Source organism: Topomyia yanbarensis, chromosome 2 (genome assembly GCF_030247195.1).
Source record: "Topomyia yanbarensis strain Yona2022 chromosome 2, ASM3024719v1, whole genome shotgun sequence".
NCBI lineage: Eukaryota > Metazoa > Arthropoda > Insecta > Diptera > Culicidae > Topomyia > Topomyia yanbarensis.
In genome coordinates this window covers 276,753,233-276,778,335 of record NC_080671.1, presented here as the reverse complement: position 1 = coordinate 276,778,335, position 25,103 = coordinate 276,753,233, and the positions used below count along the sequence as shown (strand labels likewise).

Sequence of the window (25,103 nt, the reverse complement as noted above, 5' to 3'; positions counted from 1 at the left end):
CACGCAATGTACGGTATAGCGTCGCTTTAGTTAGGTGAGAGGATGATAGAAGGGAAGGGAAAACTGCCTAGGTAGGTTGAAATGAATATCGGAATGAGAAACTGAAAGGAGGATTTCTATAAATAAATGTATTGGTGTAGCGAAAATGTGCTGTTTGCGATATAGCAGACAAATGATTGTCATCTTGGTGAAGTTTTTCAGTTCTAGTTAAATCGTGTCGTGTTAGTTTTTTTGGTTGTTTTGTCTTTAACTGGGGAGGTTGGCCCCGATACCATCCGGAACCACTCTCTAGTCGAACTCTGGTTGATCGAATTGGCGGTTTGGACTTTGCCAGTGATGATAACTACCCGCGAGTGTAATCTTCGTTTCGGAATAAATTCGCATTAGCCGTTTCGGATTATCTTTGGCTCGTATACCACACGGATTATCGACCCGGACAGACTGTGTCTCCAGCTAGCTTGCTTCCTTCCTAAAAAGAGGAAAACCAGAACCTTCTCCCGAGGGGTTTCACTAAGCTGGGCAGCTCTATAACAGATGGGTGGTCTCTCAACTGAGAGTGGCGCATAAACCACCCACTTACATACCTCGGAAGCTCGTTAGGCTGGCCAGGTACAAAATGAAAGCTTCTACACTATAGATTTATGTCAACATGTAAACTGTAGCATAACTATTGCGTTATCCACTCTATTACTGTAATGTTACAAAGTAACGATATTAACTACAACCTTACCATCATAGCACGTTCCAGTTTTATCGCAATTAGCATCATTTCGAGTTAAGTTGTTGACTGCCTCATCCTGTATTGCATCGAACACCACGGGTAATGTGGTTTCTCCTTGGGGAGATTCTGTAAACAATTAAAAAAAGATAATGTATTACAATAATTTCAAAAATAGTTCCGTTCAGTTCTTACTCTAAGCCCAATAACTTTTTACAATAACTCGATATCTGATGCAGAAATCCAGTGCAGTACGGCCTTCTACATTTGCTTCATGTAATGTAGGTGCTATATATAGGGAAGACCAGGGTTAGTTGGCGGTGTTTTCAGTTTTTTTACTGCGTTAATGGTAGATCTTGCAAAATGGAACACGTTGCATGAAAGGGCAGACTATTGGAAACATCTCTGAATTTATTTAAAATGTTTGATGCATTGTCTCAATTTTTAGAGACAAAAATATGTGACGCGGAAAACCAGCCAACTTACACCGGCCCCGGGGTAAGTTGACGGTATGTATAGATACGCCAAAAAATAAATCAAATGGAAAATCAAATACTCCGGAGGTCCTATTGGAACGTGCTTGTATTGTATTGCATTGTCTTCGATTAAAAAAATTACATCGCACAGACTTAGACTAGACACTAACATAAACCTATTTTTAATTTAAACGATTCTTTACTAATATGAAAATCAAACAAATGATAGACACTGTTGAAGCAACAAAACAGCAAACATCCAAAGGATTATTCTGGCCGTACTGCGTGCGATGTGTTGGGCGTCGGAAAAAATCAATTCTCCGGAAAGATCTTCCCTGAACGTTATGGTCAAGTTTTGCTGGAAGCGCAGGAGAGTCTATGTTGGCTGTCAGAAGGTCGAAAATGAAAAGTCGTTGCAGAAAGATCCGTCTGTTTTGCAGCGTAGGAAGATTGATGAGGATACAGCGATCTTCATATGGAGGAAGCTGGAGACGATTTTACCAGGGTAACCGACGAAGTGCAAACCTGATAAAGTTCTTCTGTACCCTTTCGATACGATTAATGTGTATGGTATGATACGGAGCCCAAATAGTGACGCCATATTCTAGAATACTGCTTACCAGTGTGATGTATAGTGTTTTTAGACAATACACATAATTGAAATCACGAGTGTTGCGTTTGATGAGTCCAAGTACAGCGTAGGCTTTAGCTATAACGGAAGAGTAATGTGCGGTAAAGCGTAGCTTACAGTCAAGAATGACACCAAGGTCATTGACGGATACGACTCGTTCTACAGGAGCAGAACACATTGAGTATTCGAACTTAATTGGAGTATGTACTCGTGTAAAAGTGATTGTGCTGCATTTTTCAATATTCACACTTATACCGTTTCTGTCGCTCCAGTCAATGATCCTATCGACGTCCATTTGCAATGCACAACAGTCTACCATAGTTGTTATCACCCGGAAAATTTTCAGATCATCAGCATACATGACTTTAGAAGACGACAATTCACTGCAGAGGTCGTTCACGAAGAGCACAAATAGAAGAGGTCCAAGATGAGTCCCTTGAGGAACGCCCGATGAAATGTGGAAAGGATCCGAGAGTGTAGTTCCAAATCGCACTGAGGCGCTACGGCTCGCAAGGTACGAGGAGATCCAATTAGTCAGCTAGTCCGGCAGTCCAGTCTGCCTTAGCTTTTCCACAGCAAGCTGATGAGGAACACGGTCGAAAGCTTTCAAGAAGTCAATGTACATCGCATCGATCTATTGTCGTTTTTCCAATTTATCAATCAGCGACGACACGTAGCTCATCAGATTTGTAGTTATCGAGCGCTTTTTTACAAAACCATGCTGGTCCAAAATGATGATGTGTTTTAACGCGGGGTAGATAACATCTAACAACATACTCTCGAAGATTTTAGGGAGGCAGCTTAAGATTGAAATTCCTCTATAATTGGTGACATCATGTACGTTGCATGTTTTGTGGGTTGGAGTTATCAAAGCTTCCTTCCACTTCGTGGGGAAAACATTTTCAGCAAGAGAGCTTTTGAATAATAGAGATGCTGGTAACGCCAAAGATGAAGAGCAATTCTTGATGAACGATGGTTGTAGCCCGTCGGACCCCGGGCCCTTTGAACAGTCAATCCCCCGAAGATTGATATGTACCTGATGTTCGGTGAATGATGTTGCAGGCAAATTCAGAGTGAACATTGGCAAACTACTCAAGTACGATTCAGACAAAGGTGGTGAGTTATTACTTAGCACGTTTTGAAAGAATGACGAGAATAGATTTGCTGACTCCGCTGGTGACGTTGATGTCCTGTCTCGATAGTTGACGCATTCCGGGATTCCACTGGAGCACGTTTCAACGTTTTTGACATTAAAAATGTCTTACTCCACTATCTGGGGCTAGGTGTCATTCTAAAATCTAGACTATCTCCCATGTAACGAAACTATGTAAGGTTTGCACGCTTATAACTCCGATATTACTAGATGGATTTTAATCATTCATGCATCAACCGATTCAGAAACACCTAACTTAAATATTGGTAATAATTTAATATTCCCCAATAAAAGTAGACTTTTGGAAATTGGTAAAATTAAAAAGTTCACGAAAAACGGGAACCATTCGTGAGGCAGATTTCTCAGACTCAGCCGTCAAGAGAGAGCAGCTTAGTTGCTCAATGAAACACGAAAAGTCATAAATAGAAGCAACGCATGTCCGTTTAAATCAGTTGTTGCTCTTAACCCATACGAGCAACATCGTCTCCGGGCGATGCAATAAGTGCTATCGATTTTCGGTAACGTTGGCATTTCCACACACTCGCACCTAAGTGACTAAACCATATACGGTTAGTTTATAAATAGAGGTGACGCGTACCCGTTTGAATCAGTTTTTGTTCTTATGTCGAACGGGTAAGATCATGGCTGCAGCGTCTGGGCACTACAATAAGCGGTAGACGCTATGCATTTTCGGCAGCGGTGGCCGTGTGCGGATTTTTCGGGTACCAGCACGGTGTCACAGAATGATTTGCAAAGTGGGTGGGCGGGGTGGTTTGGATTTAATTCAATACGGTGTGTGCTGCTTAAGAGTGTTGCGTTTGAAAAAAATATATTTATTTTTATGCATGCGTGTGCGTTGTAACTTGATAATCCATTATTACGGCGCTTTGTAGCTGCGTAGGGTAAAGAGCCTATTGGTTTTCATGTTTCATATTTCGGTTATGTTTTTTTATCGGTAAGGCATCTGACAACGTGCTTCTGTAGTTATTGCACTGTTCAGCAGCGTAGTATTTTATATAGGAGAGTACACTCAGGTTTTCTTACGCGGATTTTGAAATTTACGCGGTTTTCATTAACGCGTTTTTTTTTTTTTTAATTTACGCGGTTTTCATTTACACGGCCTGTATCCCCTGTGTGAAAAATCTGAGTGTAATTGCATCGGAAACAATCACATTCCCAGCAGAACTTTTTGTTTTCTAATTTCAAACACTTTTGTTTCGTACTGCACACAACGGAAAATTTTAAAACAGAACTTACCGTCCCAGCAGCAGTTTAAGCGGGTGTTCTTTTTCGATTCAAATTCAAGCCATGTCTTAAGCGTTACTGGACTTAAAATTGTTTTCCCAGTTTATCCAGTCAGAATATCTGTCCTACCCTATGTATTTAAAACACAGTTCTAATAGCGTTTTAAAGTATACAACAAATAGAACGGTTGGGTATACTAAATTAAATTTTAAAATAAATCTGTTTTAAATTATGAAACAAACCGCTGTACTGAAGATATAATTATGTCAGTCCTATTACCACATAAAACACCTATATAACATAAAACGCTGCAGAATTGGTTTGATAATACAATGTTTACACTACAGAGTTATAACACGTTTTAATAATTAGCAACAAGAAAAATGTCACCATCATAGCATAAAAACCCGTTTTAACTGGTAGTGCGAACGTTGCATAACAATGTAATTTATCAAATAATTTCATTTTTTCCACCACTAATCGATCAAGAAATACTTAAACTTAAGATTGTTTACTGTTTTAAGTTCATTAGTACATTATTGAAAATTTAAATGGAAAATGAAATTTCATATTTCATGGAGAATCTGTATATTTCCGTTGGTGGGCGTGGGCTTCCTCATCACAGCTCTTTTGAATATATTTTCTGGGCAGACCAGCCTATTTTTACTAGATGGATCAGCCAAATAATGCCAATCACCTAGTGAGATACTTGATTAATAAATAGATTACCGTTAAAAGACCTTCAATAAATTATGTTTTGATGGGGAGGGTATATAGCAAATTGTAACATATAAAACAGGCGAGTGAACAAGAACGTGAGTCGATATGTGTGATAGATAAAATTCATTTGCACGCTCTTGAAAAAAGCTACATTTTTAATGTCACCGTGGTCGTGTCCTGTACACAACCCTTTAATTTTTTCTTTTCAACAAAGCAAACTTGCAACTTTCGCTCAAACGGGAGATCAGCGAAACAAATTTGCGCCTCAGTCTAATAAGTCGTCGAGTACCGCATTGGCGGATGATATTCTTCGACCCGCGGGGAATCCTTCATCGGACCTCGAGTCGCTCTCACTTCAGTTTCCTTCTATGCAGGCGTAGTGGTAAGGACGACGGCGGTTACATAGTGGCACTCTGGAGCTGATCGGTTCCACAAGGCAGGAGAAAACTTCTAAAAACGAGAAATAAAAGAGAGGGGCTAAATTGGGATATTTATCGTTTTTATGAAAGTATAAATAAGGGATATATAGGGGAAATTACGAGTTGCCAGCATATCTCGGACTGGGACATTGGGTGGTCTACCTCGGGACCAAAGGGAATCCTTCAACTGAGACCTGGCGTCCAAATACCCGGCGCACATCCAGACAATGTGCTCGATGTCATAGTAGCCCTCGTCACAAGCGCACAGACTACTCTCCGCAAGCCCAATACGCCGCAAATGCGCATCCAAGGTGTAGTGATTGGACATAAGTCGGGATATTAAGCGAATAAAATCCCGACCCACATCCATCCCCCCGAACCAAGGCTTCGTTGATACCTTTTGGATAATCGAATGTAGCCATCGTCCAAGTTCACCATTGCTCCACGAGGTTTGCCAACTGTTGAGTGTCCTCTGACGACAAATGCTAAAAAATTCGTTGAAACTCCATCGGTTGTCACGGCAAAGATGGACACGTCTATCATTACCAGAACACATGTTAGTGAACTCGGGTGATTCGTAGTTTTACTGCCTCAGCTCGACCCTCATCAACAGAAGATAAAGATTAAGCCCACACGATATTAAGCTTGTTCTAATGACCCTGCCACTTCTAGTTTTCCGATCTGTTTACTTTCTCATCCTTGCTCTCACTTGAGTACTATGGCTCTAATTTTCATAACTTTCTCTACCCAGTAATCTCTAGCTAATTGAATGTCGTTAAAATGTAAAAAAAATATTATAAAATATATTGGGGATCACTTGCGGGCGTATATGGTTCGGGATTGCACGAATCTTTTCCTTTATGGATGTGTCGAAGAATACAGTAGAATCAGAAGTATCTAAGAAACGAACACCGTTACGAGTTTATGAATAAGGATTAATGCTCTGTGCCATGTAGTCGAAGTGCAAGGACATTAATCGGGTTTGAGAATTAAGCTCGACGAGACTCTCGAAATTTTCAATCACCAACGGGTTCAGAATGTCGCATCGGATGAGCAATCGATATGAGAGTTCCCAAAATCGATTTTTTAACGGAAGAACGCCCGCCAGCACTTCGAGACTCATCGTATGGGTAGAGTGCATGCAACCCAAGGCAATGCGCAAGCAACGATACTGGATTCTCTCCAGTTTAAAGAAGTGTATGTTCGCAGCGAAGCGGAAACAGAAACACCCGTACTCCATCAATATCGTTGTTTGGTATACCCTGATCAGGTCTCCTGGGTGGGCACCCCACCATGTTCCAGTTAAAGTCCGGAGAAAATTGATCGTTTGTTGACATTTCTGTTTCGGATACTTAATGTGACATCCCCAGGTACGTTTAGAGTCGAACCAGACCCCGAGATATTTAAATGTGAAGACCTGATTGATCGTTTCACCCATTAATAGAAGCTAGAGTTGCGCCGGCTCGCGCTTCCTTGAAAAAACAACCAACTCAGTTTTCTCCGTGGAGAACTCGATGCCCAGCTGAAGGGCCCAAGCAGACAAATTGTCCAAGGTATCTTGTAATGGTCCTTGCAAGTTGGGAGCTTTGGGCCCTGTAACAGAGACCACCCCGTCGTCTGCAAGTTGCCTTAGCGTACATGAATTGGCAAGACAATCATCAATGTCATTGACGTAAAAATTGTAGAGTAGGGCAGGGTTGCCAAAATTAAATCTGTATTTTTGTCCTAAAAAATCTTTTCATCTGTATTTATCTTCGAAAAATCTGTGTCGAAATCTTTAGCGAATCAGTTGAGTTTTTTAACGTTTTGGTGGATTATCTATCGAAGATATTAATTCCTGTGGTTTAAATCAGTCAAGCAAGGACCTGCTTACATTTTAGTCAAAAAACACTACAAATCGTTCTGATATTTTGTATCCAGAAACTTGAACTTTACCGATGTGCACAATGGAAAAATAATTTTCTTCTTCATTTAATGACTTTTGTTGATATATAATGTTACATACATTAAGTCGACCAATGTAGCTGTCGAATTTTCGGACAAAAAATTGAGAATTAACAAAGTCACAGAGCATTACAATTAACGTTTTGCGGAAGTAGACTTCAACCAGGCATTTGCTGGGTGTCAACCAGAGTGTATTACAAACCTTTACCTTTCAGAATGAGCGACCACTCTCAAAAGTGAAGATTTTTTAATTAGGCTGTGCACGCGGACGAAGTCGACATAAATAATGACTTTTACTGTGAGCCTGGTTTACCAACACTGCCATTAAACTGTGAAGCAATGTTTCTCAACACGGCTGACAGTAAAAGTCATTTTAAGTCGAATTCGTTAGCGTCCGTAGCCTAATATAGAGGGGTAAGCTGAGAGAGATACAGAGGAAATATTACTGAATCTAAAAAATATTTCTAAAATAGGTTTAATAACATCACTTCTCAAACATCTGTATATCTGTACATACATGCATAAATCTGTGTATCTGCACATACAGATTCTTGGTCTGAAAATGGCTGAAAATCTGTATAAACACAGATTAATCTGTGTTTTTGGTAACCCTGGAGTAGGGGACTTAGACATGAGCCCCGGGACCCATGTAGCCAAATCGCAATGTTGTTAAATCGCCATGCGAAAAGTGCATGTGCTTTTCAGACAACAGGTTTAGCAAAAAGTTATTTAAAGTTAGTGAAAGACCTTGCTGGTACAGTTTCTCTGACAGAATATTGATAGAAACTGAATCAAAAGCCCCCTTAATATCCAAGAAGACTGATGCCATCTGCTCTTTGTTAGCATAGGCCATTTGGATTTCTGTAGAAAGCAACGCAAGGCAATCGTTCGTCCCTTTGCCTTCGCGGAAGTAAAATTGAGTATCTGACAGTAAACCATTGTCCATTGTCGAGGCGAAACAAGATCATTTTCTCGAACAACTTCCTAATACAGGACAGCATTGCAATTGGTCGATGCGAGTTGTGATCGGAGGCTGGTATTCCTGGTTTTTGAATGGCGATGACCTTCACTTGCCTCCAGTCATGAGGAACAATGTTACCTTCAACAAACTTGTTAAATAATTTCAGCAAGCGCCTTTTCGCAGTGTCAGGCAGATTCTTCAGCAAGTTGAATTTGATTCTGTCTAACCCTGAGGCGTTATTGTTGCATGATAAGAGAGCAAGTGAGAGTTCCACCATCGAAAACGGTGTTTCGTTCGCGGTATCGTGAGGAGGCGCGGCGCGGTACGATTTCTGTACCGGGACAGAGTCCGGACAGTACCTCTTGGCGAAAGCGAATATCCAGCGATTTGAATATACCACGTTCTCGTTGGTACTGTTTCGGTTACGCATACGTCTAGCCGTACTCCAAAGAGTGCTCATCGCTGTTTCTCTCGTTAACCCGTCGACGAACCGGCGCCAATAACTGCGTTTTTTGGCTTGCATTAAACTCTTCATTCGCCTTTCTAGCGACGCGTACTGCTGATAGCTAGCGGGTACCCCGTCTTCCCGGAAGGCCTTATATGCAGTATACTTCTCCGCGTACAGCTCTGAGCACTCTTTATCCCACCACAGGGTGGGAGACCGTCCAAGGGTATTCGCGCTGGGTACTGGTTTAGTCTGAGCTTGATTCGCACTGTCGAGAATCAAGCCAGCCAAAAACCTGTAGTCATCCTCCGGAGGAAGCTCTTGAGTGGATGCGATTTTAACGGATATCGCGGTCGCGTAACTCTTCCAATCAATGTTCCTTGTGAGGTCATACGAGGCATTGATTGTTTCCGATGGTCTTGAACCGTTAGCAAGTGAAATTACGATAGGCAAATGATCGCTACCGTGGAGATCAGGGATCACCTTCAACATGCAATCTAACTTTAGCGATCTCGAGCATAGTGATAAATCGAACGCGCTCGCGCGTGATGGTGGTGTAGGAATCCGCGTCATTTCTCCCGTGTTTAAGATGGTCATGTTGAAATTGTCGCAAAGATCTTGGATTAATGTTGATCTATTATCACCGTGAAGACTACCCCATACCGTACCGTGCGAGTTAAAGTCTCCTAGAACTAGTCGCGGTACCGGTAAGGATTCCGTGATATTACAAAGCGTTCGGTGCCCTACCGAGGCACTAGAAGGAATGTAGATGAAAGCAATGCAAAGATCTGTACCTTTGATTACAACTTGACAAGCGACAATTTCAATGCCTGGTGTCGAAGGGAGGTTAATTCGGTTGAAAGAATAGCACTTTTTAATCCCCAAAAGTACTCCTCCGTAAGGGTTTTCTCGATCCAGACGAATTATATTAAAGTCGTGGAAGTTGATATTTACATAGGAAGTTAACCAAGTTTCACATAATCCGAAAACATCACATTTTAAACTGTTTAGTAAAAATTTGAAGAAATCGATTTTCGGGAGGATACTTCTGTAATTACACTGTAAGACAGTGATCGAACCAGTGACCTCGTTTGATGACTTTGCCATCGAAGGATACGTCGCTGCCAGGAGGGGTCATTTAGCAGTCAACTGCTTCAAAAATGTTTGCACTATAAGGAGAAAATATATCAGAAAGCTTTTAAGAGAATCAGTAACATTGAAAGTTGTGAAAATTAAGTCCACTATGTCAGAAAATTTCATTAGTCCGTAACTGGACTGAGTGTCTGTTGGAAAAAAGGGACACTTGGGGTTTTTGGTGTCCCTGGAGGTGGTGGATACTCCTTGTTAAAATTAATATTTCCAAGTCCTGGAGCAAATTAATTCGGCTTTAGTGCATCACTTCCGTTAGATTTATTGATTGCAGTTGGCGCACTGGGAGGGGACGACACCTTGGCACCCTTACGAGGCAATCTAGGGGATGCTAGATTTCTCCTCTTCCTGGATTCCCCTGGGTTAACCAAAGATGTTCCCTCTCGTGGGTCGTCAGATTATTGCTCAACGTTAGCCAAATCAACATAGGGATTTTCGGACAGGACAGATGGCGAAGCATTCTTTAGCATTTCTGCATAAGAGCGCCTTGAGCGTTCCTTAAGGGAGCGCTTAATTTTATCCCCGCGCTGCTTGTACGCAGGGCATGATTTAAGAGCATGCGGAGGGCCCCCGCAGCAAATACACTTTTCAGTTTCTTTGCCACAAGAGTCATCCTCATGCTCTCCTTCGCATTTGCCGCACAGTTTTTTATTTCCACAATATATGGCTGTGTGGCCCAACTGATTGCAATTGCTGCAGCTCATGACCCGCGGTACAAACAGGCGAACAGGTAGGCGAACCTTGTCAAGGAGGATGTAGTTGGGAAGAGAGGACCCGGCGAATGTCACCCGAAGCGAGCCTGATAGATACCTCCCTCGGTGTTTGCGGTACACACTTTTTTGCTTTCCACGATCTTAATCTGTTGAAGAGAGGGGTCATTAAAGCAGCTAACCCCGTGCTCCAACAGTTCTTCGCATTTCAGGCCCGGTTCGGACACTACCCCATCGATTTCTACGGCCATAGCAGACAAGTACGCTTTAAATTACTGCGTAAAGCGCTCACAGCAAGCAATAGCGTTTGCCTGGCCGAGATCATTCACTAGAACACGTATCTGAGTTACGGCCGGGTAGTTAGCAGTCAGATCTCGAGAAAGTTTTAATATATTAACTGGTTTCTTTCCGTTCCGTGGGTACTGCATTATACTGGGAGCAGTACGAGTGTTAGGGGGATCAGGGACTTCCATGATAACATCAGATGGTATTTCGCCCTCGGTCATTTAAGCACGAGGGCAGAGCGTTATATAAACGGGGATGTGTCTTATTATTTGTTTACAAGGTAGAGTAAAAGAAGGGAAAACGAAAGAAAGCAATCGGGGGAAAAAATCAAACAAAACTTCTCTGCAAACAACGTCGATTGTTCCGCACCAGCGAAACCAATGTACTGGATTTACTACCGGCACCAGCAGAACGACAGCTAACGAACGAACAAAGGATGACCTTCACTCACTGAAACTTACACACCGAACACCACTGTATAACGATATAATAAGTATAACGATCCGTTCCATTCAAAGGTTGGGAGACGTATGATATTAGCAGTAGTTAATTAGAATTGAAAATTACTAAAACTAGCATCTAAACACTGTAAAGTGTTTTTTGTCAAGCTTAGTGAGTACCACTCTTCTTTGACAAAATAAAGCTGTATTTTTCACATTTGAGAACGGTTTTGTCGCTTTAATCAAGTGTAGTATTTCACTTCCCCGGCTAAGTACCAAAAATTCAAAAGCACCAGCCACTCTCGCTGTGGAGGAAAAGTCGAACGAGCATTGCTCTCCTCCACAACTAACAGGAAAAGGAGTGCAAAGAAGACAGGGAATCACTTTGTGGTTGTTCAACACTAGAAGTCCCAAAAAAGGGGCATAACTCACCTCCATAGCCAACAGGAGTAACAACAACACCGGAAGAATTCGTTTCATGTTGATCTAGCCAGCTGGATTAGAACAAATCCGCCAAACCTTGGTGCAGCTGCAGATAAGCACCATCAGTGATTTGGTAAAATTGCAGCAAAATCACTTTTTACACCATTCTGAGCGACTTAGTGGGATGCATAATTTCAATTGTATCATATAGCGAAATACTAATTTCCTTAATTTGTAGTAAATTTGATTTGTTTTTAATTTTCGTACTTTTGCGAATGAAATCGATAATATTTGAACTCATCTTCGCTACCTTGAAACGAAGGGTTAGTAAGGTAAAATAAATCGGAACGCGCGCGGTATTGTGGAATAGCTAACGAATTGATTTTTTTAGCTCATCTGATAGTACCAAGGCTTTGCTTATCTTTGCATATTATGATGTCATTTTCGATGGCTGTGCACCGGAGTAGTTTGCCAATGGAAATTGTAGTGCACAAGAAGTACAAAACCAGTGCGCGTAACTACACGGGTACCCATTAATTCATATTTTCCAATCTTCCGGGAGAGATGATAAACTGTTCTCGAAGAAAATGGGCTGCTGATAAAATCAACTCTCTGCATGGAATGCAAAAATATTTCTCGCTTGTTTTGGACGGGAGGATAAGATACTTGGTCGTTACCATGGGGAAACAGTTCATATATATGGTGACTTCAATCAACGAAGCATTGACTTCTTTCCAGACACTGAAAATAAAAGCATCCTACTTCCAGTCATTGGGGATAACGAAACTCTGCAGGCCATATTTGATAAAACTGCAAGTTTAGGACTTAACCAAATTAATCATGTTAGAACTCAGCAAAACTGTTATTTAGATTTATTATTCACAAACATTCCTGAAGACTTCTTTGTCACCAAATAATTAACTCCACTGTGGAAAAATGAAGCGTTTCATACAGCAATTGAGTTTTCTGTATTTAAGCATAAGCATAAGCATAAGCATAAGAGATCGCCCGTAGTTGCTACTCCGTTATTGACCAGAACCAAATTAGGTTGCAAAATGTTCATTGGAACAACATGCTTGGGAATAACATGATGAGCCACATTGTACAATCTATTCTGATCCCTGCATGCTGATCAATACCGACGCCGGCTACGTCCGAATGCAGATCTTCTGGGAAAGGAAGGAATGTTAGTCCGATACATGTTGCTACTAGAGACCGAGGAATCCTCTGCATCTCCACATGTATCACGGGAAGGGGAGAGTTGTTAGTAAATGTGTCAATAGCGTTATCATGTAATAATTGCTCTGGGCACCCGGCTGCAGAGAATTTGGGAAATTTATTTGTTGTATTAATACGATTAGAAAAATGAGCACCTTGAACTCCGGATAGCCGGCTATGAGGAGCACTGCTTATATTTTTAATAATATTCAATCACGCGACGAATTTGTTCGTGGTTTCTATCGTGTCGGTGCTGATTTTACCCGGCGATCGTTTGAATAAATATAAAAATAATATATAAATAATATAAATAATATATAACATTCCGCATATAGAAGGTTCATCAGACTGTTCCATAGATGTCGCGGAGTTAGTGGTTTGGAAGGATATAGGGTCTAGGATTCGCTCCAAGCAAGCGATCCGACCTGCAAAGCACTAGGTACTAGTTTATTTAGTCTTCGAGAACACGATCGCTCAAAAAAGAAGATCTTGTTTAGTTTTTGGTTCTTTCCAAACTCTGGGCAGCCGGCCACCGAGAGTATCCCACGTTTACCAAACAAAAGCAATTCCAACCCCACACAGCCGACCGTGGGAGTATTGCCTAGAAAAGCTAATCTTATCTGCGTAATGGGCCGGATCACTATTTATTGCGACATTATTTAGACTAATTTTGATATTCCTTCCCTACGATATATTTTTGGGTTGCAAACTACCGAGTGATAACACGTTATACAGACAGAGTTATGATAGCTCGAGATGTTATAAATCAACGAAAGTATTTCCTATTTTCCTTATTGGATTGTTTGTGAAATACACGTATACGAACGATTATATCGAACCATGAAGGGAAATACAGAGGATAGTTAACCCGATGCACGGGCCTGTTACCAATAACGGAACTTGAAATTAGATTCACCAAAACAGATGCGGCGAACCTTCAGTACGCATCGACCCGCGATCATCGACACCAGTCAAATCAAAGTCCCATTGGAGCCAACTCCCCAACAACAATTCGTCTTTACGGTATTGTCTTCCCGGCCAGATCCGCTCGCACCCCCTCACTCTGCCACCACCGGCAGAAGGCCAACAGTACCCAGTCGTCGCCTGTCCAAGGACCAAATATCATCAATACACCCAGACTCGCGTGGGGGCATGAGATAGAATTGAACGCTAACCAATGAACATGACAGAAAAACACTTATTCTTCGTGCGGACATAACTGAAGGTAATTGCCAACCGGTCCCACGATCCCTCTCGCGAATTGCCAATTCTCAAACATTATACATGATTGAAGTCATCATTCCACTTAAATAAGGCCATGTGTTTTCCCTAAGCACATTGAATGCTCTGTGGATCAGTTCCCCCGTTAGTAAAACAAACCCCAAACAAACATAGAAATTAGTTTGCTCAGTCCAAAGAAAAGTTGGCCGACCGGCGGATACGTGTTCCCTTACAGTGCCATCACATCAACGAACGCCCAAAACTTACATGCGACAAAATATCTGCAATCCCGAATATAAAAGAATCAAAACTTCTACTCATTTGCAATAAAATAAGAAAGCAAAAAAACAGTTGAATATCCAAGGCGGTTCATTTTCAAAGATAGCACCGCCGATGAAACACCCAATAAAAAAATAGGTGACAAGGGACGCGGACGAAATTAGCTGAGCACCGATCGGCTGGTTTGCCACCTATTTTTCGGGTGAAGATTTTTGGGGCGACACCTGGTAGTCGCAAGTCGCTGGTGAAACACCAATTATTTGATTATGCCAAATTTTCTTATCGCCGTATTTTTTCACTTTTCGGATCGAACTTTATTTTCCGAAAAACCATTTTTCACTATTTTTAGAATGTACACTGTGTTGCTAGACATTTTCTGTGCACTTTTAAGTACGATTCAGATGACACATCAGCCTCCGTCAACGTCAACGGAACGTCACCGTTCCGTCAGGATAAGTTTAATACTTTTCTCTTGTGCCCGTTCACATATGCCGTACGTCAAAACGTTCCGTGACGTTGATGTTGTGTGTGAATGCCTCCATTTAACTGCATGTAACTTATCCTGACGGAACGGTGACGTTCCGTTGACGCCGACGGAAGCCGATGCATCGTCTGAATCGTACTTTACTGTCTTTGCATCGGGAATCGACGGCCCGTAATGCGAGGAAAAGATTTTTTTTACACCGGCCGCAGGAATGACCAAAAAAGAAGACGGATACAAGGTCACTAGTAAACACAAGAAGCATCAAATATCAGCCAACAGTGAGCAATCAACCAACTCTAGCGATAGTGATATGGACGTACACGAGAGCGATGGAGAGGACACACAGATTAACCAACAAGCAGCAAACGGTAAAGGGAATAATGGCAATAACCCTTCGCCCCCGAGAAAGATAACGAGAAACAGCAAGCAGTGCGCCCAGGACAGATGATCGCAATAATTTTCGCATTTTTATGCTTTTGAAATGTAATTACCTGAAATGTTCATTATTTCTAAAAAAAGGCGAATGACCCTTGTGGTTAAAATCTTAATAAATAAATAATAATAATAATAATAATATTTTTAGAATGAACACTGTGTTTCTAGACGTTTTCTGTGCACTTTTACTGTCCTTGCATCGGGAATCGACGGCCCGTAATGCGAGGAAAAGATTTTTTTTTCATTTGCCGAAATTAGATTTTCACACTGTCACCTATCGCGTCAGTCGAAAAATGCTTTTATAAGCCACTTCACTTTATATTATCGTTCAATTGCACCGTTATTAACACTTTCGATAACCGGAAGGCAATAAACTGTGCCGTAAAAGATTAAAATTACCCGACGCGAAGGGAGCTCTACGAGAGTCAACCGCTCGCGACGAAGATACACACTCGAATCCCGAACAAACAACTGACACATCAACAGTGCATAAATACAGTTTCGTCATGTTAGTTACGTTAGGTTTGGTACTGCTGTAACACTTACGTTATTTTAATTTAATCGGTTTTTGTAACTAAATCATTAAAATATACTACAATCTTTCTACTAAAATGCTCATTATAGGTAATGTTTCTATAAGGGGAACAAGAGTACGCAGTTTCTTAATTCTGGCCAATATTTTAGAGAAAAAGAATGCAAGTTATGTTAGTCTAAGCACCACTGATACACTTTCAGTACATCAAATGTGCAATTGTCAAAATATATATCACAAAATCAAAATCGTAACTAAATTTCAACAAATTCTGCAGCATCAAAAATCAGTTCAGAACATTAATGAACATGTTATAGTTGGCAACATAAATGACTATTTGGTGACAAAAGATGTTATTAAATAACCTTGATGTTATCTATGTTCAACCAGTGCAACAAAAATAACTTTAATGTTTTCTCGTTGCAACATAGTTCGGACTTAGACGATTAAAACTAGTTGCGATTTGCTACTTGGGTTGAGATCGTGTTGCTAGGTTTATGAGTGCTGAGATTTTCACCTTATCACCGGGGTGTAATTATGTTTGCGAATTCGTGGGCGTAGGTTGCTTGGAAAATCGCGAGGGGCTCTAACGTTTGTGCGCTGACGTGATTTTGTAACGTGTGTTCTTGAATGATCACGCGAACCGTGAGTCTGATATTAAATTTTCGGTGCGCGGTTAGAATTCTGGCAGAGAGTGGAATCGTTTATATCGATAGGGTTCCCGGTCATGTCGCCATAAGACGTGTTGTCTAATAGGTATGGGCGTATTTTCTTAATTGGTCCAGCTGATGGCATGGACCTAGGCTTCTAGGATCAAGAGTAGACTTCCGAACGTGATCGATTCGCAATCGCGTGCGCGAGGGCATTTTTGTAGGTTCCCGCTTGAGATAGCGTTTGAGAATGTGTGAGTGTTAAGACGTTCACTATCACCATCTTTGCTGACCCAGCTGAAGGCGGGTGTAGAATGGCAGTATAGGACTCGAAAAGAAGAATTAAAGGACAATATATGAGAGACGATACAGCTGAATTTATGATCATCACATGAAAGACGTACATTAGTACTTCAAACTCTACCAATAATTGAATAGCCAACCACCACACATAGCACATCCTTTCCTTTTTATGTTGCTACCCGTGCATTGAAGAATGCCTAAAACTCTGAACTAAGCCCCGTCGAGTCCAGTCCGTCATCTGTCCGTCTCGTCCTGTCGTGTCTGGGGCTTCCAGGTTACATGCATTCACCAGACGAGACTAAATTATGTCAGCTTAATTGTGCACTGGTTTCGTAGAATCGAGGCGATCATCGAAACGATAGATCCTACGAGTGAATTCACTTGGCCCAGTCACCTGTCGAGCATTTGTATATTTGCGAGTTTGAATGTTTACGTGTGTATGGGAAGTGTTGTGTGTTGAGATATGTGTGTTACCTGTAAATAATAAATTAATACAAATAATATTTAATGTGTTAAAATAAGACATGTGTAATATGCTACTTGCAGTTTTTGGTCGTTCCTAGTTATCTGATTCAATTGAGTATAAGAGTAAATCTCAATTCTTCTAAAACCTGGCGACGTCTGATGGTAGCGAATAGTCATTGTTGGCAGCAATGTTACCCTTTTTTATAAATGAACTCGGAGAGGTCATCATAGGAATGTGACGCATGAGACCGAAAATAAATAAAACAAAATGAAATAAAAAGAAGAGTTAGTATTATTATTGAGTATTATTTGAACAACACACATGTAACATGCAATAAAACTACTTGGAATCGTCTAAATGCCAGAAAATGATATATATTTACTACTAACGACAATTGCATTCCGTTAAAAGTTTCTCATGCTATGCTGACCGGGAATGGATGATTGATGTGCGTCGGTAAATTAATCGTACCTTCATTTATCCAATCCGAATGAGTCGAATCGAATGCACGAATTGAACACCGGTAAAAAGTGATCCAAAGAAGGATTACCCACTATTCCATCATATAAGCCAGTTCTGCATCCATTCCCTGACCCATATGTCACAAATACTCAGACGAACACATACACAGATAGACATACGACTAGCACATAACAATTTTATACTAGTACTAAAAACTACAATTATTACAACACAACACAACTAATAGGGTTCAACTGTTATTTTTTTAATGCGTCTGTGCACGTTGACGAGGTCGACCGATAAATCGACACACAATGACTCCCACTGCGAGCCGTGCTCAAAAAGACAGCCGTTAAGCTGTTGAACAATGTCTGCAAACACAGCCCACAGAAAAAGTCAATCCACGGCGACCCGCCAATCGGCCATGCCAGTGTGCACAGGCTCTTAGCTGACTGTTAGTTTGGGCTGGTGCAGAGTATGAAATAACAAAAAACATAAAAAAGTCCCATAAGCCCTCTCGGTCTCCTCGATGCACCACTATCGAGGCGTAATGCGATAACCATCTTAAAGCAGGTGTCTGCTCAAATATGCTTGAAGATGTTTGCAATACTGTTGCTACAATATTGTTCAGATCTTAAATCAATGAAATACAATATCTTCACAAATTTGCGTATTATACAGATTTTTCCTTTATTTTTTTGCAACTTGAAATTTTCACAGGGAATATTGCAAACTCTAATACAAAATATTCGCATTTATCTAATAGATAAATTTGTGGAACATTGTTCCTAGGTTTTGATTCAATGTAATTAAATATCTTTAAAAAATTACGTGTCTTTCAGAACATTTCTTTATTTTCTATTGTAACTGGAAATTTTCACAATGAATATCGCATTTTATGATACCAAAATGTTCGTATTTGTGTGTTGGACAAGTTTCCAGAACATTGTTCATAGTTTTTAATTCAATGAACCACAAAATCTTCACAAAATAACGTATTTTACAGAACTTTTTTTATTTTTCGTTGTAACCCGAAATTTATTCAACGAGTATCGCATATTCTTATATCTAAATGTACGGATGTATGTGATAGACAAGTTTGTGGAACACTGTCCGTAGATCCGAATTCAATGAACTACACAATCTGCACATCACGTATTTTACAGAACATTTTTTCATGGGTAGCTTGAAATGTTTACAATGAATATCGCCTGCTACGACACCAAAATGTTTGTACATGTATGGTAGCCAAGTTTGTAGAACATTGTTGATTGAATTTAATTCAATTCGAATTACAATGTCTTCAGAAAATTGCGTATTATACAGAACATTCCTTTATTCTCCATTGTAACTCGAAATTTTTATAATGAATATCGTATCATACGATATTCATTATAAAAATTATCATACGTATCATATATCGATGATTTGATTTTTAGGCCAATTTGTTGAAAATATGTTCCTCTATGCTGTATTAAAATTTGAAGTATGTATAACATGCACTAATAACAAAAAATTGTGTTTTGAAAAATCTTTCGAAAACGACTCGGAAAAGTGAAAATTTTCAGCCCATCCCGCACAGAGCCGTCACTTTGGTAGACCAACCGAACAATAAAATAATGAAAAGTTTATATATATATAGGTCCACTACATGTTTGTTCCTATGATTATTCGCATTGGGTTGCTTGACGAGAGCAGTTGGTGGAGGAAATATATTATTCCTTTGGTTAGGCATATTCCTTTGGTTAGGCCATTAGAAGCCGGGCGAAAAGGAAAGGCTCATGCACGGCACGAGAACGAGCGAGAAAGCGATAGTAGTACATATTAGCGCGATTATAAAAATATCTGTCGGTCGGTTTTTCTCATCATTCGTATTCGTTCAAGTTCAAGCACTAGCAAGCAGCCAGTCCACCGAAGGAAAGCAGTTGGCGATGACGACGGTCGGAAAAAGTGCCCCAGCTACTGGTGACTCATCGCAACCCGATCGAGAAACTAATCTGTGTTCTAATAAGAGTTAAACTGGCTCACCGTGTCCGCGGGGAGTGCGTCTGAATTATGCTCCCGCAATAAAACAATAAACGGTTCTTTACAGGACCAATTAATTGTGTTCTAATAAGTGTTAAACTGAAATTTACATTTTATGGTGTATAACAAATAATTTTCAGAAAGCTATATAAGAAATACGATGTGTGGAAAGAAAGAAAGAGAATTTAAATTATCCTCTCGCTCGTTTTCGTGCACTGCTTTTCCATTCCTTTCTGCCGCCAATACCATCATAACAAACGAATGTGGGTGTTCCCCCACCATCCCATGGCCAGTATCACCGCTAACAAATAAGACAAAAGAATTTAAATTTGTGAAAATCTTTTCCTTCCTTCTTTTCAAATCTGCAACATTCTTTGAAAATATTGTTGGAATGTTGTTATTGAAGAACTGAACATGCCAGTTTGCTAGCACTGGCCACTAGATTGAAGGCGATGGAAAGACAGAATATTCGTTTTGGTTATGCTAGTATTGGCAGCCGAACGGAAAGGAAAGGCACAGGAATGGCACGAAAACGAGCGAGAGAGCGATAGTAGTGCTTTCTCGTGTTTTCATATATGAATATTGGTCGGTCGGTTTTTCTCATCATTCGTATTCGTTCAAGCACTAGCAAGCAGCCAGTCCACCGGAGGAAAGCAGTTGGCAATGATGACGGTCCGCAAAAGTGCCCAGCTACTGGTGGCCCATCGCAACCAACTACCGATCAGGAACTGTCGCCATGCCAGTATTTCGCCCCAAATAAAGGACAACGGAGAAACTAATCCGCTGGCTAACATTCCAGCATCTGGTTCGTAAGGTTGTGTATTACTTCAAAGTCGAGCTACGCTTACAAAACTCAGCCGTAATGAAGCCAGTGATGCCTACTTGGTCGGTTTGTTTGAGGATACAAAATAGTGCGCCAAGTACGTAACTTTCTCGCAAAAGAAATCAAACTGGCTCACAGTGTCCGCTGGGAGTGTGCGTAAATTATAATAAAAGCAACGGTTCTTTTCAGGACCAATCAATTGTGTTCTAGTGAGAGTTAAACTGAAACTTTCATTTTAAGGTGTGTAACAAATTTTCAACAATCAACATAATACGTTGTGTGGAAAGAAGTAGCTTGCACACGGAACAAAAAATTAAATTATCCTCTCGCTCGTTTCGTGCACTGCTTTTCCATTCCTTTCTACTGTTATTATCAGTATTACCAAAACGAATGTGTTGTTGCATGTGTTTAAGAGAAATGTTGAAGTGGCATGCTTCTATTCGAGCTTTTTGGCAGCCTCTGTGAACTAACTGCAATAAATGATTTTTTGTGCAGCTCCGTACTAGTAGCAAACAAAATGGCCCTACCAGTGACTGATTCGTGAGATTGTGCAGGATTTCAAAGTCGAGCTAAGCTTATAAAGTTCAGCCGTAATGGTACCCGAAGAAGCCAGTCTTGTCGTTTTGTTCGAGGCTACAAAACAGTTCGCCAGGCACGTAACTATCATGCCAAAAATATCCAACGATCCAGCGCATCACCATCAACACCAACGCCGATACCAAAGGTTCTTTTCAGAACCACCATTATTACCATAGAGAATGATTTGAAAATTTCCCATTCAAACGTGATTCTGTTGAATATTATTAGATTTAAATTAACGTCTCGAATTGAAATCACGACGCTCCGGTTATGTGACAGACATTACCCACCCATCTTTTTTTTATTGTGACCACGACTAACGGTTTAATATAGACACCCCATTTCAATATTTCTGAAGGAACAGAAGGTCGAGTTTGGAAAGTTTGTAACTTTCATTGTACTTAACCAAATTACACAATGTTCGCACTAATGATTCAGAAATATGACCAGGAATCTTCTATTAGATTTGTAAGTATGTATAATTTACATGAATAAAGAAAAATTGATTTTCAGGAATCAATTATTATCTGTTCTTCCATTGGCCAGTACTACGCGACTTCCTCATGCTAACAATTAATTTCATCGTTAGCCATCTCCCTCACCCAGGCCAACAACGCCAACAAAACCGGTCCTTTTTAGGACCACCATCATTTTTGTAAAGAATAATTTGAAATATTACTCGCCCAAATCACCTTTTGTCCGAAAATTCCAATGAGTATCAACATATTTGAAGAACGTGTTCCTTATGTATTCTACATCTCTCCGGTTATGTCGCAGACATTACCCACCCATCGTTTTTTTTTAATTCAGTTAACTATAATATCTTCATTGTAATAATTCATAATATTCATCGTAATTTGCGTATCATTCAGAATATGGCCATTTTTTATTTCGAACTTTGAATTTACACAATGGCCAATGCATATTATGTTTGTAGTTATGAGAGAAATACATTTTTAGAACAGTGTTGATAGTTTCTAAATCAACGAACCGCAACATCTTCACAAAACTGCATGTAATACAGAACATTCTCATATTTTTTATTCGACCATGTAATTTACGCAGTGATCAATACATACTGATACTAAAAGGTTTGTTCAAGGTATCTTTCAGACTTTCAATAACTTATTTGATGCAACAAACGAATTGTCAAAAAGTCTACCGCCTATTTTGCAGCCCTATATCGTTTGTACTAATGAGACATGGCAAAAGCAGATTGGTGCAGTCAAAGCTTTTAAGTTCTGCTGTGATGCCAGTTTTTATGTTGGAGTTGATATTTTGACAGATTGCTAGTTTTAATGTTTTTATATATGCCAGTCTATGTATAAAGTGTCTACAATCTTTGGGAACGACTGCAGTAGTGTTCGTGAGATCGATTGGTAAGAGCTTAAGTAAGTCAATCATACCAACAGAAGCGTTATTGATTTTTAGTGTTCAAGTGATACAGGAAGGAAGTTGTGTATTTTAACCGTGTAACACACGATTAGTCGTACTGGATTTGATTTCGGGGACGATGACGTTGAGTCAACTTTTTCGGAAGTGGAAGATGGCATGCCCGAACATCACGATCGAGAAAATGATGAAACCACTTGTAACGAAAGCAGCGATTATGAGGAGCTTGACGCCGTCTGTACCAAATATACCGCTAAGAATGGTAGTTGGAGTATTTGGGTTTTATAATCAGTAATTTTCAGAAATATCTTTTATCAGGCACAGTATGGTCTACTGTCCAGGAAGAGGAGCCCGAGATATTCGATTGTAATCTTGGACCTTCTCTAACCGACTACAGTGAGATGCTCGAAACGACTCTGAACGCTTTCCTCACATTTTTTGACGATAGAATCATAAGCACTGTTGTACAAAACACAAACTTGCACGCCCAGGGTGATCATGACTGGGTCGACCTAACCAAAGAAGAATTCATGGCATTTTTAGGTGTTTTAGTGGTGATTGGGGTTACAAAGTTGAGGAAACGGTCGCTCGAGTCGCTATGGTCCACGGAACATTTTTTCAACATACCCTTCTATAACACTGTATTTAGTCGTAAACGTTTTTCATCCATTTTGTCCCACTTACGCTTCTATGACACAACGACGCGTGTTTCCCGTATAGAAGAGACTGGCGATAACCTGCAAGCTATTCGCGAGTTTTCTGAAGCAATATGTAAAAATTTTATGAAATCTTACAATCCGTCGAGATGGTTGACCGTAGATGAAAGGTTGCATGCGTTTAGAGGAAGATACTTCGGAAAAGTATATATGGCGTCCAAGCCTGGCAAGTTTGGTGTCAAGTTTTGGGCTATTTGCGATTCTGTAAACTCCTACGTGTACAATTTCTAAGTGTATTTCCCGGGTAAGTATTATTCACTTGAATGCACGTACAAACTGACGCGATTTGGATTACCTTTTGTTTATATTACGCGCTTTTGGGTCTTGATAGATAACTAATAGATACAAGCAATAGGGCAAAATAGATACAAGCAATAGGGCAAAGTAGTGGATAGATACATTCCTTGTTTTGACGTGAGCCTTTGTATTTTTCCTTTTTCAAGGATTTTTTATGAACGTGTCCACTGGAAAACAGACAGAGAAAGAACGACCGGAACGGTGCGAATGAAGAAACGGTGAAAATTCACCTCCTTATTGGAAACAACGAGAAAAGACATGTCCTCAAGCAGGAATCGAACCTGTGATCTCCTAGTCTCTAGTAGGGTGCGTTAACCACTCCGCCATCAAGGAACCGCGACGATATCATCACACATTCCCAATAGTATCGTGATCACCGCTGCAGCCTCCAATTGCTCCCAATTGACCTTTCGACACCCCCAATGTCTCCTACAAGCAGATCGTCACCTCTCCCTCTCATCGATCGGGCCAAATCTCTCTGGTTATCTATTTTTAGGTGATCACGATACTATTGGGAATGTGTGATGACACCATCACGGCTCCTCGATGGCGGAGTGGTTAACGCACCCAACTAGAGACTGGGAGATCGAAGGTTCGATTCCTGCTTGAGCACATATCTCTTCTCGGTGTTTCCAATAAAAAGGTGAATTTTCACCGTTTCTTCATTCTCAGCGTTCCGGTCACTCCTTCTCTGTCTGTTTTCCAGAAGACGATAGATACTTCTAAACATGCTGCTTATCATTTTTATACCAACATAAGCAATTTGAGTTAAGCCAAAAACTTACTGCCATGTATTTCATGAGCGTTTTTTCGTATTGTTAAAATTAAATTCCACTACTTTTACAATTATGATATGATAAAATGATTCTTATTTCAAGGTTCGCATTTATTTTCGAAAAATTACGAAGAACTGAAATCGCCTTTGAAATTTGGAGAAGGTTGCTCAACAACGATAGGTAGGTACTGCGTGTGATGAACAAATTAAGATTAACTATACTCAAAAAAAATCAACGAAATATACAAAAAGGCAAAACAGGTAATGCATTGAAATGTTCAAAAAGGCTCAAGCAGGAAAAATTTTGCCATGATTATTTTAATACCTTCTATACTCATCAAAATTAACTATCACAGGTAATGTACACGAAACCAGCTATGATAAGAAATTGGGCACCACTAAGTCCAAGAGAACGCACGGAATACCTAAAGATATTACCCGAGCAAACGTAAAGTCCATAATACCCCCATACTCATGGGGTTGGACATGGGTGTTTGAAATGGGTTCAACCCACAAAAACACCATCGTCATGGTCCGGTAGATCCCATAGAAAAACCATGCGTTGGTATTTTTATGGGTTATTGAGACCATTCAATGATGTTTTAAAGGTCGTGAAAGTGGACACGGACCATGTTCATGGTCTTGTCAAGGGACTGTGTGGTGTTTGAACCCATGAGTATTTGCTCGGGTAACCAAGGCAAAAGGGTATTACTTGATATGGTGGAGG

General features: G+C 40.3%; 1 protein-coding gene across 4 annotated transcripts in view; it reads right to left on the bottom strand.

The window, feature by feature from the left end:
• The window catches only part of LOC131683179 (uncharacterized), a 933,050-nt gene that overhangs the window by 476,392 nt on the left and 431,555 nt on the right, over window positions 1-25,103 (bottom strand). For all 4 annotated transcript variants that reach the window (XM_058965020.1, XM_058965019.1, XM_058965021.1 and 1 more), the window contains one exon: window positions 731-847. In XM_058965020.1, coding sequence (XP_058821003.1) covers window positions 731-847 — 117 coding nt within the window. The remainder of the gene's footprint in view (window positions 1-730; window positions 848-25,103) is intronic.